The following is a 19,180-nucleotide window of genomic DNA, read 5'->3' as shown; positions in this document are numbered from 1 at the left end:
ACATTGCGAGTCGTTAGCAATGATTGAGTCGTCGGGTGGTGTGTTACGCATCATAATGTGTGCAGCGACGTATTCGGACTGCAGACGCTGCGTAAAAGCGCCAATGCGCTCGTAATCGTAGCCGCGATAGACGAACTGCTTGTTCTGTAAATACAAATGGTACATTATTGCAGAGACCATGAAAGGGCAGTTCATGGGTGAGTTTCGATTTTGTCGGACAACGCAAAGTAGTATTCGCACGATCATACATGACGGTCTTGTAAGAAGAAGACAGATGTAGTCCTTTCCCATCGTTTTCTTTTTTGGAAACGTACGAACGTGTCATGCTATTTCAGTCAGTCTCAGTACAAATTGTTGACTGAAGTTGCATGACAAATACGAACGATCCCGAGGAAATACGATGGAAAAAAAATATTCACTACATCTGTAAAGATATCTTACTATCTCACTCTATCCTATAGCTTGAAATGATGCTGACCGGGTCGTGTAGACGCGGCCCGCGCACATAATTATTGGCTGTTTGCGTTTTTCTTAGCAGATGCGTGTTTTTATATAGTAAAAATACAATACAGTAATGAACTTCCCATCCGTTAAACACGATTCGAAGCATATTGGTGAAAAAGTGTTTATAGTTTAGCAGTAAATTTATAATCCTATCATGAATTCAATCTTCCCTTCCGGACCCAGAACTTTATCAAAGTACTTGCAGGCAGTGATCGAGTCACATGTAGTTTTAGATCGTACAAGTTTGTAAATGCAAAGGGAAATATATTCATGACTCACCCTCACAAACAGCGGGCATCCTTTTCCATAGAAGCCGACCCTGAAGTACTCAGGCTCCGGGCGAAGTTGCGTCAGTATTGAGTCCAGGAAAGTCGCGTGGGTCCGCAGACAGTGAGCGAGTCGTGCGTAGTCGCAGAGCTTCTGTTCATAAAGGGTTGCCAGTTCTCGCAGTAATGGTAGACCTTTTTCCCAGCACTGAAAAAATATACCAATTTTCTATGATATAAAGGACCATGCGTCAAAATGAGCCCAAAACCAACAAACATGATAGTTGGGCTATTAAATATGTATTTAAATCTACTTCATTTAATTCTATGGGCACCAAGCGAAATTCCATTGCAGAACTGAGATAGTAAGTAAGTAAGTAAGTAAATATTCTTTATTGCACCAACAATTATACATTTTACATACATGTAAAACTACAAATGAATTTTAAAGGAAAATAGAACCAGGTAACAACAGGTGGTCTTATCGCTAAAAAGCGATCTCTTCCAGACAACCTTTAGGTAGCAGGAAATAAAGATAGATATTTATATTTTAGTCAAAATGTCATCACCCTTATTACCCAGGCAATAGAGTCGTTCGCTGGGCGAAATTCGCCGCGCTCGCAGCGCAAACATCTACCCTGCAGCAATTGCTTTACTTACTTGGACTCTATTGCGCAGGTAATTAAATTAGGGTGATGACATTTTGACTAAAATACAAATCTCTCAGTTCTGCAATGGAATTCCGTTTAGTGCCCATAGAATTAAATGAAGTACATTTAAAGACCTATTTAACGACCTAACTCTCAGCTGTATTGGTTGTTGGGCCAAGCTCCATACAAAATTGCCCATGGTCCTTTATAGGACTAGTGATTGTAGGATCAAAACAAATACACAGGAACGATTAGAAGATTTGTAACTTTCAATAAGGTTAAGATGGTTTATATTTTGAGCAAGGCAACTCAACTGCTCAAAAACCTCTGCTCAAAATTTAAATCATCTTGAAATGCTCGTTGTGTACGCGCTAAGATATAATTATAAATATAAGTATGGGAAGGCCCTGTGCTAATTCAAACAGAGTTCGTCTACGATAACTCTGCACCTACTTGTCAAGATAGCGTGGACGCGCCACGACAAACGTCAACTTTGTTGGAAAAAAAAACTGGATTTATAATTGCGCTACCATCATTTGACGCTAATAAGTTGTACAATATGCTTTAACATATTGTAGTTTATGACTTAAGATAATACCTTTCCCCGATCAAAGTACTGTAAGACTTGATTGTATAGGGCTTCTTTTCGCTTCCATTCCGGTGTCTCAGGGTATTCTGGATCAACGCCAACTTGATCGCTCTCCCAACTCAATGTTTCTGCGTATAACTGCAAAATAAAAATTACCTTATATAGTTTGCCCCAAGGACTCTCATTGCAAAAAAACATAGGCAGAGAGAATCATACTGTCTTTGTCTTACCCTAGTTCTAGCATCCAAAAGAAGGGAATGAGTATATTTTTACTGTCTGGCGAGTTGTGTTTGAAATACTACAGTAGAATGTCTAAATTGATATTTGTTCTCGTAACATACAAGATTTTATTGGACTTCGCCATGTTTTTCAGTGGTACTTATTAATTTTACTGGCAAGAGTTTGACAACAGAAGGTGAATGTCATCAAATGTCACCGACGTAAACAATAAGAAAAGGTTTCACATTTATAAACGAATTTACCAATAAACATTGTTATAGATGCAAAAAGGAATATTTTGAATACAATAAATCAATAAAAGGACGAAGGATTGCATAGCATTCCAATAAACATTGTTTTGAAATTAATCGTTGACATGTATGTGCGCACATTATGCCCATATGTAAGGAAGGTATTCCACCTGTTCAATTTCTTGGTCCAAAGTGTATTTGCATCTCACATTTTGCTCAATGAGTGAGTGAGGCGCAATGCACATTGGACAAAGAAATTGGACAGGTGGAATACCATCCTAAGCTATTTGTGCGACACAATCTCAGGGTCAAATTTTAATAGTATAATAATCTTCTCAAGGCTTTAAAAATATATGTAGAACATTCGTCAACAACAAACCAACAGATGTAATTTTAATACAACAGATGTAATTTAAAAATGTATATGATAACTGAATAGATGGCGCTACGAGTCTAGAGTAGTTTCGAGTCATTTTAGAATTCTAAAGATGTCCATTATTTTCATGCTTCGCTTAGTGATATATGAACGGTTTGTACAGCATATTGAAACACGAATTCGAAGAAACTATGCAGTAAACTTACCAATAGCGTGCACCCGGCTTCAACAAAGTTGTCCGACGCAATGTGTAAATCGTGCAGTTTGTAAACGTAGCGTAAGTACATCTCTTTACGGTCGATCTCGTTCTTGTAGAAGCTCTGTAATATATAAGAGAGTAAACATAAAAAAAACTGCCGGAAAAGTGAGTGCGTAAAAACGTGACATATTTTTTAACAAACTTTGTATAAATAACACGAATGCAATGTAATTCCGAAGAGCGGCCATAGATGGCGCTAGTAGTCGCATGTGTTTCAATACGAAAGCGCGTGTTTCGTATGTTTTTTTGTTTCACCGTCCCACTGCTGGGCAAATTTGATCGGAACATATAACTGGGTTATACCTTTCGTCTGTGTTTGATAAGGATCCTGGCCGAAGTTTTCAACCATATCTTTGCATTTTTACGAAAATGAATTTTTTGCTCTATACGGCACGGACGAGGTTTGAACCCACAATTTTATACCACCACTCTTAGGAAAGATAATGTGATTATTTAAATCTAGAAAAAATTGAGGACCATAGGGAGCGTGCATGAACTGTAGGAGGCAGCACAGGAGCTGTCAGATTTTTGGCGCGAAGCGTATATGTGATGTTTATTGTTCCGATGTAGCCCACAAGATAGCAGAACCTACTATGCACAAGAAAACACTTGACGTGTAAATGTGCATGTTTATGGTTCCGATTCTGACCACAAGATGGCAGACCCTCCAACGCGCACGGTCTCTATTAATTTTCAACACTTACACACTTAGTTTTCTGACTTGAACATAGATGGCGTTAGTAGGCGCAGAAAGTACTGAATTATTTTTTATGAAATTGAAAAATTATAATTGTATTCTTGCACACAGCTTCAATTACTGTACATACAGTAATTGAAAAGTTACGTAAATTATTGCAGCCTCGATTATGAGGTAACGATTGTCAAACGCTATCTGCACTACCGTTTGACAATTTAGTAACTGTTCATACAAAACTTAAAACACCGAATTGGCTAGTGAAAATTGGAACTAACCAAGGATGCGTCTTTACCATTTGGGTTCGTCCAGAAATCATGTGATCATATTTGGCCTATTTTTCTTCTGGACGACTCCTTTCGTACAAGTTATATAGCTCGAAATAGAACTTCAATGTACGATTACTCCTTTGTATGGTGCATTGTAATCTGTATGAAATGCTTAATGTAACTAACGTATTTAATTTGATAATTATTACTTATAACACGTCGGTGGCAAACAAGCATACGGCCCGCCTGATGGTAAGCAGTCACCGTAGTCTATGGACGCCTGCAACACCAGAGACATGCGCGTCGTCGGCCATGTCGAATGGGTATAAGTAAGTTATCCTTAAAAGATAGACATTCAATATCGCGGACTTTTTTGTAGACCCATGAGAGACAACCCCACCATACATTGTATGTTGTTATAGCTCAAACGGATTAGGCAGCGTTTTCGATTAAAGCTCCTAGCCAGCGGGATTTTTTCCGACAACATCGTCAATGTTCAACCAATTTACACAAAACCTTATCAAGTTATATACCTAAACCTTCCTCAAGAATAACTCTATTGAGAGATGAAAGTCGTATGAAAGTAGTTTTATAAGTTGTAGTGAATTGACGTTTTCCCCTAGATTTGCTATGCTAGGTTGCGTGACAGTCGTGCACATATCGAATAGGATCATGTACTTTAGCTCAAACCTATGACTACAACCGGGGACAGAGTTTTGCACGTGGTTTAATTTAACTTACCAAACCCTTTGCCTATCAAAACTCATTCAATCTGATTTTAAAGCCGCACTCGGTTACCCTTGTTTTCTTAGAGTCGGATCAAGATAATTGGCTACTTAACAGTATTTTGTAAATAATGTCAAACGATCTTGATTTTTCTGAGGATCAAATGTCTATATGGGACTCATGGAATTTAAGCAAATGACAAAGGTCAGAAATGAGAGTTAAAGTCTGACGCTTCCACTCGACGATTGAAACGCCTCTAACAAAATGATAATGTGATGTGACGTCACATTATATAAGTCTGTCCTAAATGTATGGAAGATCAAGGAAATTGCCATTTTGACCCTGATATATATATATTGCGTTTATGTGTATAGTTGTCATACAATTTGACGACCGGTTTGGCCTAGTGGGTAGTGACCCTGCCTATGAAGCTGATGGTCCCGGGTTAAAATCCTGGTAAGGGCATTTATTCGTGTGATGAGCATGGATATTTGTTCCTGAGTCATGGGTGTTTTCTATGTATTTAAGTATTTATAAATATTTATATATTATATATATCGTGTCTAAGTACCCTCAACACAAGCCTTATTGAGCTTACTGTGGGACTTAGTCAATTTGTGTAATAATGTCCTATGATATAAAATAAAATAAAACAATTTATTTTTCAATAAAATGTAAGGAATCGAATGGTACCATTTGTTTTATATTTTTGAAAGACATAAAAAATATTCTTTTTTTTTGAGATTTTGGAGCCTTGTATTTTTTATAATCTCAATATAATTTTCCACTTTTTCACTCTTCCACTTTTCACTTTTTCACTTTTTTATAATGGATGGCTCATTTTCTATCCATTTAACTAAATTTTGTTATAATATTCAACATGTGTCAAGTACCCAATTCTGCTTGAAACACGTCAACTGACACATGCGGCTACCAACTCAACTCAATATCAATAGTCTAATAACATTAACCACCTTTGTGCATTCGGACAAGGTTCACGATGATGCGCCACGCACGATAGGCGCGTTCAAAGGACGTAACAAGTGTACTTACAAGTAAGTTGACGGTGGCAGCCATCCTCTTGTCGCGGTGCTCGGCGCCCTGCATGACGGCGCGATAATCAAGCAGCCGCTCCAGTAAGCGCGTCACGCAGCCTACGAATGCCGCGCCAGCCTCACGCCAGCCCTCGGTTGATACGCGTTCCATGAGCCTGGCAATGGAATTAACTATTTAACAGCTGTAACTATTAGTTTCGAAGATTCCAAACAAAATAATGTTCTGTCATGTTTGGAATCTTTGGTTTTGAGGTCTTGATTTTCGTTTCCGTAATGGTGAATATTCGCACTATAGACCACACAAACTTTGAAAGGCGTCATAATTGGTAGACAATAGACACAAAAGTCATTATCGGCCGCGAGTTACACAAAATAAATATATAAATGAATAAATATTTTGGAGACAGTCTTACATGGATCGACCTAGTCCCAAACTAAGCAAACCTTGTATTATGGGTACTAAGCGACGTTAAAGAAAACACCTATGATTCAGGAACAAATACCTATGTTCACCACACAAATAAATACCCTTACCGGGATTCGAACCCCGGACATCATAGGCATATATATTGGAAAATCAAATTTGTCAGTAACTGTACAATAAAAATAGTCATCCCTCTTTTTGGTATTATGATACTAATGTCAGGAAAAAACAGTATGATTAACTCTGCTAATTGCTCCACTGACAAGCGGCTTTTGCCAAACTATAATATTTGTATTATGAAGAGTTAAGATTGAAATCCATTTTGTGTAGCTACAAACTGAAATTATACATAATCAATACTTACACAGAACTTAGATGCTCCCTGCGTGGCAATAATGTAGCATGTGCAATAAATTGGTATTTTATGAAAGATGACACGCAATATAAGAGTAGACAGTGAATATAAAATAGCAGACCATTATTTATAAAAAAAAGTTTCGAGATCGCAAAATAAAATAAACAACTTACTTATATATGTACAATCAAGTCATAATTCTGCTGCAGTTGTTCAGTAGCTTATAATGTCTTTAATCCCTGGATTCTTAGTACATGTAACCCATAAGAACAATTTGAAATTAGAGCAATAGTGATACCTAGTAGAATGCACAGAGGCGAGATGGGAAATGTTAGTAGCTCAGTTGGTACTTGGTAGAACGACGGGCTGGTATCCCAATGTCACGATTTTTCTTTACTTGTAAGCATAGCACAGAGGCGTGCCTACAACACATGATCAATTTGCTAAAAATATTTCTACGGCAGAATACGCCTCGCAGCTACCGTTAGTGGTTTATTCCCTTTGGCATCCAACGCTGTCAAGAATATATAATCAGATATAGAATACTGACACGCAGTCGAACAGCCGGCGGTAGTGGTCGTCGGCCTTGTTGTCGGCGACGAGCGAGTCGAGCTTGTCGACGAGCGCGGCCTCGGTGCGGCGCGCCGAGCCGGTGGCCTCGCGCTCCATGGCCATCAGCGACACCAGCGCGCCCAGCGCGGCGCGCCGCAGCTCGCCCACCAGCGTGATCTCCAGCAAGGCGCCCACTGCGCCCGGCACTAGGTGCAGTTGAGCCGCGCCTGACAGATTTAACATTTTACTCCTATAAATATCCGGAAGTGTATGGATCCGGTTAGTAAAACGAAGAGGCGATTTATTGGCCGAGGATAAAGGCAAGAGAAAGCTGTAAGATATTCTACTCTGTGTTTGACCCTTGAGGCATTTGCTCTAGAATGTCGCTTACGAAATGTTCTTGCCTTTTAGGGTAGCTATCTCAAACAAACGCATAAAGCTCAAAACTATTGTTAGCTTTATATAATTAATAACAAATTAATTACATATACTTGTACTTTATTAATAATAATCTGATTTATTTAGTAAAAGAAGTGAGTGTAATGATTAAACCAAGACTTGACAGTTGGCACGTCGACCAATCAGGGCACTGCTAAAATGGTGGCACGGCGTTATGATTGGCCGACAGTGATGACGCTTGAAGTAGCGGGAATAGTCGCAACGGCCGTAGGGCAGTCTTGATTTAACCAGCAAAAGGAAAAGAGTTCTCAAATTAAACACTAACCTGCATATTACATAATTTGTTTACAACTACACGTTTTACGTTATAAATTGCATACGAGTAAGGCAAGCGTTTGTAATTGGTGAGTTAAATGTGTGTATAAACACAGTGATAATAAATAGTAAGTACTTAAATCCATTACGATATTTCATTTATTTACTTAAATTACATACCTTTGGCAATTTAAAACCATTAAGTCAGCCTCCTGCATTTACACTATAATACAGATTTCTTAGCCAAATGATGAAATATCACCAAACCAAATATCGCGAACTCAACATTGCATAAGCGACAATCTCGTAGAATGCCCCTTTTCACGCCACTGTTCGGCTATAGATGGTCTAAAACCAAGCTGGAAAGTAGGCAATAGCTGCAGCACTTGAAACACCACAATGTTTCATTGTTTTCATCATATTTCATTGGTGATCATTGTTATGATCATCTGTCATTGTCATTGGTGATGGTAAAAGGTCTTTTTTTGGTGCACCTTTTTCCTTCAAAAATAAAATGAGGTTATTTATACATAGGACCAATTACTTCTATAAAAAAAAAAGAAACGTCAAAACCATTCAGTTAACGCTTAAGGCGTTTTTACTTTTGTAGCTGTTTGAGGTTTTTTTAACAAAAACGTTGCTAGGTTTAGAGTCGGTTTAAAGCAAACAACAGAAAAACGCCTCTTAAAAGTTGTAAAAAAAAGGCTTAAAGGACTCGCATCGAGGCCATAATTGTAAAGAAAAAAAAAGTGATAAAAAAAGTAAAAAAGGCGGGATCGGAAAAAACTTACTAAATTGGATAGTGTGAATTGTGTTTGACAAAAAAAAATACTATAAAAATGAGTTCTTGTAGTCAAGAACATATAAATGTTCCTGGCAAAAATACATCGCATTCTTTCAACAATTGTCCTCACGCCAGTATAAATATTAATTTCTATTAAAGTACTTATAGTTACGCAAATGTTTTCTTATTTCCTCACAGTAGTCGTGAAAAGCACTATGTAATGCCTCGGCCGGAATCGCTAAAGATGGACTCGTATTATTTGAGGGCCTCCACTAACGTGTCGGCCCTCAAACTCACTCGTTCATCTTTGAGCGGTTTTCCGGCCTTCCCTATAATGTACTATATATTCATGATGAGTTATTTTTCGAAGAGCTGAAGCAATACTTACCGAGCCGGCCCCACACGGCCAGCACTTGCAGGCCGGCGGCGGCGCGCATGCGCGGCCGGTCGGGCCCGCGCCCCGCCCAGCGCTCCGGCGTCAGCGCGCTCGACGTCACCAGCGCCACGCCCAGCTCCATGTACCCCGACCATAGCTGATTCCAAAATTAACGTTCACTTTTTTTTAAACCCTGCGCCAGCGACCGTCGGTCGTGTTTTAATTTATCACCACTCGTTGCGAATTTCCTATGTTCTGCACTTGTATCATAAATAACTATTTTTATACATGTTCATGTCATCAACTGTCGGTCTTTCCACCGAGATACATCCGGCTGGCTATTTTTTTAATTCATGCTACATCTAAATTCTAAAATCTGACAAAGTATCAGCCGGGAGACGATGACTGAAGAAATAGATTTATGCGTGTTTGGACCATAAGGAAATATGGCGATGTACAAAAATGTCCACTTGAATAATTTCATTCCTGTATAATTTTGACAAAGTATAAAAACGTCCACATGAATGTTAGACGAAATATAAAGATGTTGTGACAATAGACTAAAAGAAAATATGACAGAATATAAAAATGTCCACATGTATGTTAGATGGAATATAAAAATATCGAAGTATAAAAATTACCCTCCGGCCGCGATGGCAACCGAGTTTGGTAACCAGTTGCCAAAAAGTATTGAATATTCTTGTTAGACAACCAGTTGCCAAAGACGAATGACTGTTCCCGTTACATAACTGTTATCTTTCTCCTTGTAGTTTCGCAACCAGTTGCCGGAACAGAAAAAAAAAATCTTGTTACTCAACCAAAGTTGCTAAAGGATTAAACACATATCTAACCTTTTTTGGGCTAGATGATTGTATTCGCCGTTTTACGTTTTCTTTCTGACATCATTGACATCTATCAATCAATGTGTCCCATTGCTAGAGGTTATCGATTAATTGCAGTATTATGTCTATTGCAAACCAGATTACACATAATAAATAAGTCGTTTCTGAAGCAGTCAACATGTCGACTTCAAATATATATCCAAATACATCAACAGAATTATTAGTTCAAGAAGAGGTGGTGTATCAATGTTGTACGATGGTAGGCGTTACAGCCGTAAAAAAATATATGTAAATCAAAACTCATTTTGGAAATGTAGTGCCACAAAAGGATGCCGCGGAAATATTACTTTAAATACTCGCAATGAAATAATAACGCAAAAGGCACATATGGACGATTGTAAATGTGATTTTGCGAAAATGATATTGTTAAAGAAAATGGATGATCTCAAGATGAAGAGTAGTTGCAATTTTGAATCAATCCCTAAACAATACGACAATATGATACGTGAGTTAAAAAATGTGGGACACAATCTCGTCAGCGATGTACCAAAGTTCAGTAGTGTGAAAACTGGCCTCTATAATGAGCGTAACAGAGTAGTTGGGACCAAAAAAATGCGTTTTACGCAGATCACAGACGTTATAATACCCATGAAGTATCAACATTTATTTCTATGTGAGTATGAAGATGGAGATTTTAGTACTTGTATGACTATCTTATTTGTTCCCAACCTAACAAGAAAAAAATGCTACCATTATATTATAATAGTTATGTTAGTGTTAGTATGTTAACATGTTGTTGATCTATACATGTACAATAAGTTCAAATATACTACTTCAATATGCATTTGTCAACGTAATTTGTTTAGTTGGTAGTAGTAGCCTGGGAACATCACTTAAATAAATTGAGTCTAATGAAACAACTGAATGAAAACGGCCTAGAATTGAGATAAAGTAAAGCGAGAAACATAATTAGTTTGGCCAGAGTCTGTCTCACTTCAAGCATAGACAGGCAGAATCATACTGTCTTTTTCTTATGCTAGTACTCTTACTACCAAAAAAGGGATGGGTATAGCATGTTATTTCCACTGTTATTGTGATTTTAGGTTTGCTTGGAAAACTGCTCCTAGCTCGAAGTCCGAGTAAACTTTTTAATGTAGTTATGTGGGCCAATCCCGGCGGCACTGCAATGCCGGGCCGACCCGTGACGGGAGTGGAGCGAGCCCCGAACATCCCGTCGGTTTACAAAAATCAGTTTAATATACTGGTCCCTCAGTGAGGGAACTTTCAGATATTAAGCTGAAAAGAACAGATACTACACTTTGATCTTAGCCAAAAGGCCGAGAAGCGATAACGAACTAAATTTATTTGAAGAATGTCATTGAATCAAGAAAAATCTTAACACCGCGATGTACGATTCCCATTTGACTAGCGCAGCGACATCTAGCGACAAATTTGGTAACAAGTTTCTTCTGAAGCCGTACCACCTAACATTTTACCTATTAAATTCCATTTTAAATTTGGTGTAATGGTAATCTATTACCTTCCGACTTGATGGGATGGGTGGTATTAGGAGGGAAAGTTGATTTGTTTTTTATTAGGAAAGGCACAGGATTAAATTTGGCATGTCACGCCGATTTTATCTCTCAATTACCTTCCGTTTAATAACCCTACCAAATCAGTTAATATAAGCTAGAAGCTATCCCAAAATGACGTCTAGTTTTCTTTCAAACATTATCTATTGTTTCATAAACCTAGCAAAAGTAGAAGGATTGGTTTGGATGGTAACAACAAGTTCCTTTTGAATTGTTCTCCTAAATTTTGTTTTGTTAGCCTACTTTAGTGTCCCACTGCAGGCCTCCCTTCGTTTTCTCCACTCGACTCGCGTTTTTCCGCCATTTTGGATGGAATGCGTACAAGTCGTCCCGCCATCTCCTTTTCGATCTGCCTGCACCCCGTCCTGCACCGTCTATGGTGTTCCGTGGGTCCCACTCAGTAACCATTTTGGCCCACCTTTCCGGGTGCATGCGGCAGACACGTCCAGCCCAGTCCCACTTGAGGTTGGCCGTCTTGACGCCTACATCTACAACTCGAGTTCTAGAACGTAGTTCCGTGTTTCTGATTCGATACCTAATATACTACTCTCTATATTACCGTTTAAAATTTCCTTCCAAAATTTTACCGTCTAAAATTTACTTTTTAAATTTGGTGGGTAATCAAAATACCTTTCGATTTGATCAGTACCATTAGGACGGTTTTTTTTTGCAAGGAAAGGCTCTTAGAATTTCAAATTTAGAACATCACGCCGGTTTATTTGTCTCAATAACCTACAGTTTTAAAAACCCTACCAATTTCATGGGTATAAGCTAAAATCAAAAAAGGAATTTCGTCTGGTTTTTACCTTTCCTTCAAACATTACCTGATGTTTCAAAATGTTAAAATAATGCTAACTCTTAACGTATGAAGTCACTTGGCGCAACAACAACAACATCAAACAACAATATCAAATATTCAGAATAGATGTTACGAACAAGCACATACGAATAAATCTAATTCGACCCTTGACGGCCAACTTTATTTCGAATTTTCGATAAGTTTCAAGGACTTACTTGAGAATCAAATTGCGGAGGTTCATCGCCCAAGAACCTCTCCAATAAAGGCTTAGCCAAATCTTGTAATGCGGAAAGCAGTACTTTGCAGCTTTGTACTCTCAACACCATCCAGTCGGCCGGGAAAACCTGCGTGAAAACGATATATTGTGACAAAAAGGAGTAAACTTATAAACAAACCTTTTATACAATACTTATACAATTTAGTTCCAAAGAGCGGCCATAGATAGCGTTAGTAGTGGCTTGTTTTTATACGAGACGAGAGAATGCGTTTTATTTGGCTCAGTATATTACTTTACAGGGTCCCACTGCTGGGAAAGTCTCATTAGAAAATAATATTTTTATTTATTCAGTCGACCGGGAAAACCTGCGTGAAAACGTTACGAGTATACTGTGGCAAAAAGGACTATTTATAAACAAAGCTCAAAGTTTTTATACAATACTTATGCAATTTAGTTCCAAGAGCGTTTCGATAGGAGAGCTTGCGTTTTGTAATGTTTTATTTTCTCAGACTATTACAGTGTCCCACTGCTCAGAATGTTTGATTAGAGAATAATATTTAGAAACTATTCCGATTATTTAAGTCTCCTAATAACAGTGAGAATAATTTAACACAATTAGTATTCTAATATAAACATAGATGGCGTTACTAGACCTAGAAAATACTGAATTATATTTTTTTGGAATGGAAAAATCCTGATCGCAATAACTTATTTTGCTACTTTCTTCAAGTGAATGCACACAATAGTGCGACACAACTTGAAAACCGCTTCAATTCAAACAATTCAGTTTCAACTAGCGGCCTTAGATATTTTATCTGAATAAGGTTTTAGTAGTAGGTAAAGGTTCAAAAGCTACAAGAGACCGCGTTTCGTAATGTTACAATAAAATAATGAACAACTAATAAAAGTAAATATAGTGAAGTTAGAATAGCTTAAAACTATAAGTTTACAACCATTACCATAGATGGCGCTAGTAGGTATAGAAAATAATGAACTACAAATCGGAAAAGTGTCATTTTGTATCTTTCTTCTACAGAATCGTAAAGCTGAAATTATACTATTTTTCGAACGGCATGCGTACGGTAACATGGCATCTTCATACAATTAATAACCTTAAAACGCATAATCTCGCAAAATAGTATTGAGATGGGATCTGTCACCGTTCCCATGTTTCTAAATAAGATTAAAATTAAGCTCACTTACATCCTGTTCAATAAGGTGTCGGAACACCAAGAAGGCCCGCATGAGGAAATCCTTGAGCGGCTTTCGGTCCTGTGGGTGCGGGGCGAGATGGCTCCACAGTCTTTGATAGTGGGCTGGCTTCAGCAGCTCCATGCAGCCGAGTAGACCGGCCACCATTGATCCCTGGAATATTTCGTGTGTCATAATTACAAAACACAACAACAAGTACAACAGTTGGTATTGATTGACGAGTAAAAGAAACAAGAGATTACCCCGTAGAGCTATTAAACTGTCAAAATTGTGGCCGCAATTATTTTGCACTAATTTACAGATCTTCAGTGTTGATATCTTTGATATTGCTATGAACTTGGGAGGCTTTTAAAATCGATATGTGTTATTAGTAATAACTTATTACTCCCACATTTGTATATTAGTACGAGTGACATGCACATCTATCAATTACAGATAATATTAAATTTATTAAGTTAGAATAGTGTACAAACAGTACTGGAGAATTCCCTCGAACCAAATGCAGCACAGTTACATTCAGCGTGTTCAGACACAGAACATCTGCAGTTGGGTCGAGTTAACCCGGAACGACCGCTCATCCGGGTTTTCTTTCTTCCACAGCAGCCAGACTAGTTCAACGAGCATTTCGGCGCATTGAGAGAGCTCGTTCCGCCGCGTTAGGTGAAGCAAGATGATGTTGGTAACGAACAGGCAGGTATACAAACCAGTACTGGCGAATTCCCTCCAATCAAATGCAGCACAGTCTCCACAAGTACATCCAGCGTGTTCAGACACAGAACATCCACGTCCGGATCCAATTCGTCCGGATCAACCGCTTCTTCCGGGTCTTCCTTTTTCCATAGCAGCGAGACTAGTTCGCCGAGCATCTCAGCGCATTGAGAGAGCTCGTCACGCCGAGCGAGGTGGACTCGGAGGTGGTGGCATGCCGTTGTTAGGACTATGTTGCGGGCCTCTGGAATATGGAGAGTATATTAATGGAGATTGCTATTACAGTTTTTCATGTAGCCAGGAATATTGAATGAGCCAAAATAATTATTTAGTCCACATTATCGGTTTGTGTCTCGCCACTGGAACAGTGTTAAACCACTCGACAGCTGTGACCACTTCTTGATAGGCCATGATGTCGTTAGAGCTAATGGCAAAGCTTCAGCTGTTCATGAACGTACCGGGATCCTGTCCCAGCGGTCCCTTGAGTATCTCCTGCGCTGCAGCGAGCCGAGCCTTTGCCAGCGCCGGCGGCGAGTTGGCGGCGGGAGCGTCCAGCATGGCCGCCGTCACGCGCGCCGCCTCCACCGGCCCCAGCGCTGAAGCCACTTCTTTGGCCACGCTCGCCCATGATGTCATTAGGGCCACCTGGAAATTAAACCGTGCCCTTTATTACGCAATGTACGTTAGGAACAACATATTTGTCCGAAGTTCGAAGCTGCTTCAATTTCAGGATTCAGAACATTCATAGTGATTAATACCCGTGTTGGTGCTAGGTGGTCTCTATGCGGATCCGCGAGTGCCTTAGGTTGGTATTCCAGCTGTCCAATATCTTGGTCCAATGTGTGTTTGCGTTTCATATTTTGCTTAGTGACAGAGTAAGATGCAATGCACATTAAGCGCATGGAAGGCTGCCCGCACATCAGGTCTAAAGTTGCCTTCATACCGTCCGTCAGTAGTCCGTCCGAATAGCCATCACGAGGACGACTAGCCCTTATTCTAATTACATATGGTCTACTATGTATGTACCTGTGCAGGCGCTAGGTGGTCCCTATGCGGATGTTGCGCGAGTGCCTTAAGCGCATGTAGCGCTGCCCGCACATCGCGCCTGAAGCTGTCTTCATACTGCCCGCCCGTGGCGCGCGCGAACAGGCGCCGGGAGCGGACAGCGAGGCGGAACACCGCGCCGAGAGAGCGGAGACACTTTCTGATTGGTTCTTGGCCTTCGGCGCCCGCTGCCCATTCGGCGCAATGTTGCACTGAGGATAGCAGACCTCTGGAAATAAAGACCGGTCTGCACTGAGTACAAAGTATCATAATACTAATGGTAACATAACAGCAACTTGGCTAAAGGAACCGTAAAAAATATATTTACAGTTGTGTGCAATATAATAGCAACAATAAATAATTTTTAAGAAAAAAAAACCGACATCAATGAGGGAGACCGGTGAAAGAACGATTATTGTTGATTTTAGATTTCATACAATGAAATTAAAAAGACAGCGTCCTACGCCTAATTATGGAGGTAACATGTGTTTTTTTGCCACTGCACCCACCTTGACACATTTCAGATTTGCTCTATGGTTGACTGGTAAGATACCCGCAATAGGGTATTCGACTGTATTTAAGATAAATTATTTCACACCATGCATGAAGTTATTAAATAATTATTTAAAAAAAACTAAATAGGATAGAAATATAAAAATGTGCCTTGAAAACCTAACTGCTTGGCAAAGAGAACAAATTGCCAAACGTGAACTATGCATCATTGAAGAGTTCCGTTCTGTTCATCATCAGCAGTTCCACTTCATCAAATGTCACTTCTACAAATGTAAATACTTGATTTTTTAATGAAAATACTAAGATCACTATATACATGCCTTTAACATTTGAGGAGTTCCCTCGAGTCCTCATGGACCCCATCGTCAGAACTCGAACTTGACAAAAATTTGTCTTGAAAATCTAATTTACTTAACAAACACAGCGAAGAGGAGAAATCGCCAAACGTGTACTATGCGTCGTTGAAGAGTTCCATTCTGATCATCATCAGCAGTTCCACTTCATCAAATATCACTTTTTTAAATGTAAATGCTTGATTTGTCAAAGAAAATACAAAAATCACTATATGTATGCCTTTCATATTTGAAGAGTTCCCTTGATTCCTCATGGAGCCCATCGTCAGAACTCGAACTTAACAAAAATTTGTTTTGAAAATTTAATTTACTTAACAAACACAGCGAAGAGGAGAAATCGCCAAACGTGTACTATGCGTCGTTGAAGAGTTCCATTCTGATCATCATCAGCAGTTCCACTTCATCAAACGTCACTTTTTAAAATGTAAATGCTTGATTTGTTATATATGATGCTGAATCTGTATATATATATCAATTCAAACAAAAAAATAATTTTCAAAATAGGTTCAGAAATGACGGAGTTATGGAGTAACAAACATTAAAAAAAAAACACAACCGAATTGATAACCTCCTCTTTTGAAATCTTGAAGTCGGTTAAAAAATGAAAATTAGGGGAAGATTATAACTTTAGATCTAATATATTGGATCTTGTTTTTATAATTCTTCTTCATTACTTGACATTATTTTAAAATTAAGTGTAACCTTTACTTAACTAATACTGAACGTAAAAAAATCATGAATCAGCTTTTTACATAACTCGCGGAAATTCTTATAAAAACGTAAAATCCTACGAAAAAAACACAATTCACTACTGTACTATAATTGTAATTTTGTATATTGCTTATTACTCCTGGCAGAATAATTATAAAAAAAGATCCAATATATTTGATCAAAAGCTATAAGGTTTCCCCTAATTTTCATTATTTCATATATTTTATCTTATGTATTTTTATTATTTTGCACACAACTTGACGTGTGTAAGTACAAAATTAGTCAAGCGGTCTTCGAGAAATTGGAAAAGATCCCGGCAAATTTTGAAATTTTAAAGTATTAAAACCCAAACGTAAAACACGAATATTGTAAACAAAGCGATAAAATGTTGCTATCTCTCACCAACATTAGGGTTGATAGAAAATAATTAGTGTAAAATTTTTCACTTACTTGTACACCAAGGCAGCTGAAAAGTGCTCTTCGATGTAAACATCCAGCACGGGCTTAAAATGCTGGAATCGGCTCTCGTCTAACAGACTGCAGATGGAAACTAGCACCAAAAACACTGTTCCCGAGTGCGGCGTACTGAAAATAAACAGAATATTCGCATAAAAAAACTTGCATAACAATAACAATTTATACAAGCTAATTGTAACAACCGATGTAATTTATCTACACTCTTACTATTTGTCATTAAAACATTGAGTACAGGGAAACCGCTCGGCGGGTTCTTCCTCTACAAAGCGGGAAACCGGCTACGAGCGTAGCGCTATGAAAACGTTGGTAACGAATGTGTTAATTAGGCCAAAATCAAGTGTTTCGTATTACCTCATATTATGTTATACTTTATAGTAATACATACGGGACTGGGAGTTACGTTATTATTACGTTATATGATTAAATATGTCAAGTCACGTCTGAAAATATCGATAAGAGAAATATGCCAAAAAATGTATACACTACCTTAATATATGGGCAATAAAGTCGCGAACACATATTTTTGGCACTTTTTTCGTATCGATATTTTCAGAAGTGACCGTTACATGTGCGGTATACTGTTATAGATATAGGCGATATAGCAACTACGTCTATTACGTAGGCTACGTAGCCCAGCATCTAAATATAAAGTCCACGTGGTGCCCACGTTTACGTTTACCTAATTCCACGGAAGATGTCGCTGTTCCGTCCGCGTAGAATCCTATTTCACGGTGTTAAGATTTTTCTTGAGATCATGACGGTCCCCGTGTGAATTCATTGCGGCAAGACCTTACTTCATAGGATCATTTCTATAGTAAGCTCTTCACCAGGCTATCACAATACGTGAGCTAACCCCATCCACGAAGATGAGATGTGGCGCAGTGCCCTGAGCGTGAGGAAGGCGATGACTGTCTAGTCATCAGCCATCGATGATCGTTCACTTCTCTCTTCGGAGAGAAGCGTGGGGTACTGTCGCTATCTGAGTGGCTGGTTTTTAACACCTTTAATACATATTCTTAAATCAGTTAGAGGCGGAATCTATACTTTCGGCCAAGGATCGGAACCGGTTTTTAGCAAAAACTTCGAAATAACCATATATTTCGGTTTATTTTATACTCCAAATGTAGGACTGTTGTTTTTAGGTAACGAATTCGTATAATTAGATTGATACAGAAAGTTTCCGATCCCTGATTTCGGCTAATATGACCAAATCTGTGATAATTCGGGGCACATCCTAGGCATTTAATTTGATATCAATAAAAAAGATGTCGATATACAATAATCAATCTTTGAAAACTAGCTCCTTTCAGGCATATTTAACAAAATATAACATATTTAATAAGGTTTTTCTCGAAATTGTTTATGTACCTAATGGTATTTTGATGATTAAAGGATTTCTCTTTTCATGTACTTTTAGCAATAAATGATGATGGAGTAATGTTTAAGAAATAATAAATAACAACCTACTTTTGCGTAAAGTTGACTTCCGATTATGTAAACTACATTACTAGATGTCACTACAAATGGATATAATTTTAAGGCATGAATACAACATTAAGAAGGTTGTATATACCTAATTTGTCAAGACCTTTATTTATTTATTTATAATGTTATTACCTAGCAACTGATGTTTGCTGTCAATCAAAAAT

The 19,180-nt window shown here is 38.4% G+C and overlaps 1 protein-coding gene and 2 non-coding genes across 7 annotated transcripts in view; 1 reads left to right on the top strand and 2 right to left on the bottom strand.

Moving 5' to 3' along the window:
- Positions 1-19,180, bottom strand: part of LOC133519864 (dedicator of cytokinesis protein 4) — a 99,052-nt gene that overhangs the window by 11,379 nt on the left and 68,493 nt on the right. For 3 of the 5 annotated variants that reach the window (XM_061854019.1, XM_061854021.1, XM_061854022.1), the window contains exons 14-27: positions 17,505-17,639; positions 15,460-15,706; positions 14,892-15,078; positions 14,430-14,677; positions 13,717-13,878; positions 12,512-12,640; positions 9,076-9,220; positions 7,188-7,416; positions 6,647-6,664; positions 5,857-6,013; positions 3,062-3,175; positions 2,019-2,147; positions 784-978; positions 3-144 (exon numbers count right to left, since the gene is read on the bottom strand). In XM_061854019.1, coding sequence (XP_061710003.1) covers positions 3-144; positions 784-978; positions 2,019-2,147; positions 3,062-3,175; positions 5,857-6,013; positions 6,647-6,664; positions 7,188-7,416; positions 9,076-9,220; positions 12,512-12,640; positions 13,717-13,878; positions 14,430-14,677; positions 14,892-15,078; positions 15,460-15,706; positions 17,505-17,639 — 2,237 coding nt within the window. The remainder of the gene's footprint in view (positions 1-2; positions 145-783; positions 979-2,018; positions 2,148-3,061; positions 3,176-5,856; positions 6,014-6,646; positions 6,665-7,187; positions 7,417-9,075; positions 9,221-12,511; positions 12,641-13,716; positions 13,879-14,429; positions 14,678-14,891; positions 15,079-15,459; positions 15,707-17,504; positions 17,640-19,180) is intronic. The other 2 variants (XM_061854024.1, XM_061854023.1) reach the window with 1 other exon arrangement.
- On the bottom strand, positions 11,062-11,254 carry LOC133520227 (U2 spliceosomal RNA). The gene has a single exon (XR_009799731.1). It is a non-coding gene; the product is annotated as a U2 spliceosomal RNA (small nuclear RNA).
- Positions 18,316-18,519, top strand: LOC133520228 (small nucleolar RNA U3). Its single transcript, XR_009799732.1, has one exon. It is a non-coding gene; the product is annotated as a small nucleolar RNA U3 (small nucleolar RNA).

This window comes from Cydia pomonella, chromosome 7 (genome assembly GCF_033807575.1).
Source record: "Cydia pomonella isolate Wapato2018A chromosome 7, ilCydPomo1, whole genome shotgun sequence".
Taxonomy (NCBI): domain Eukaryota; kingdom Metazoa; phylum Arthropoda; class Insecta; order Lepidoptera; family Tortricidae; genus Cydia; species Cydia pomonella.
This window is presented reverse-complemented; position numbering and strand designations above follow the sequence as displayed.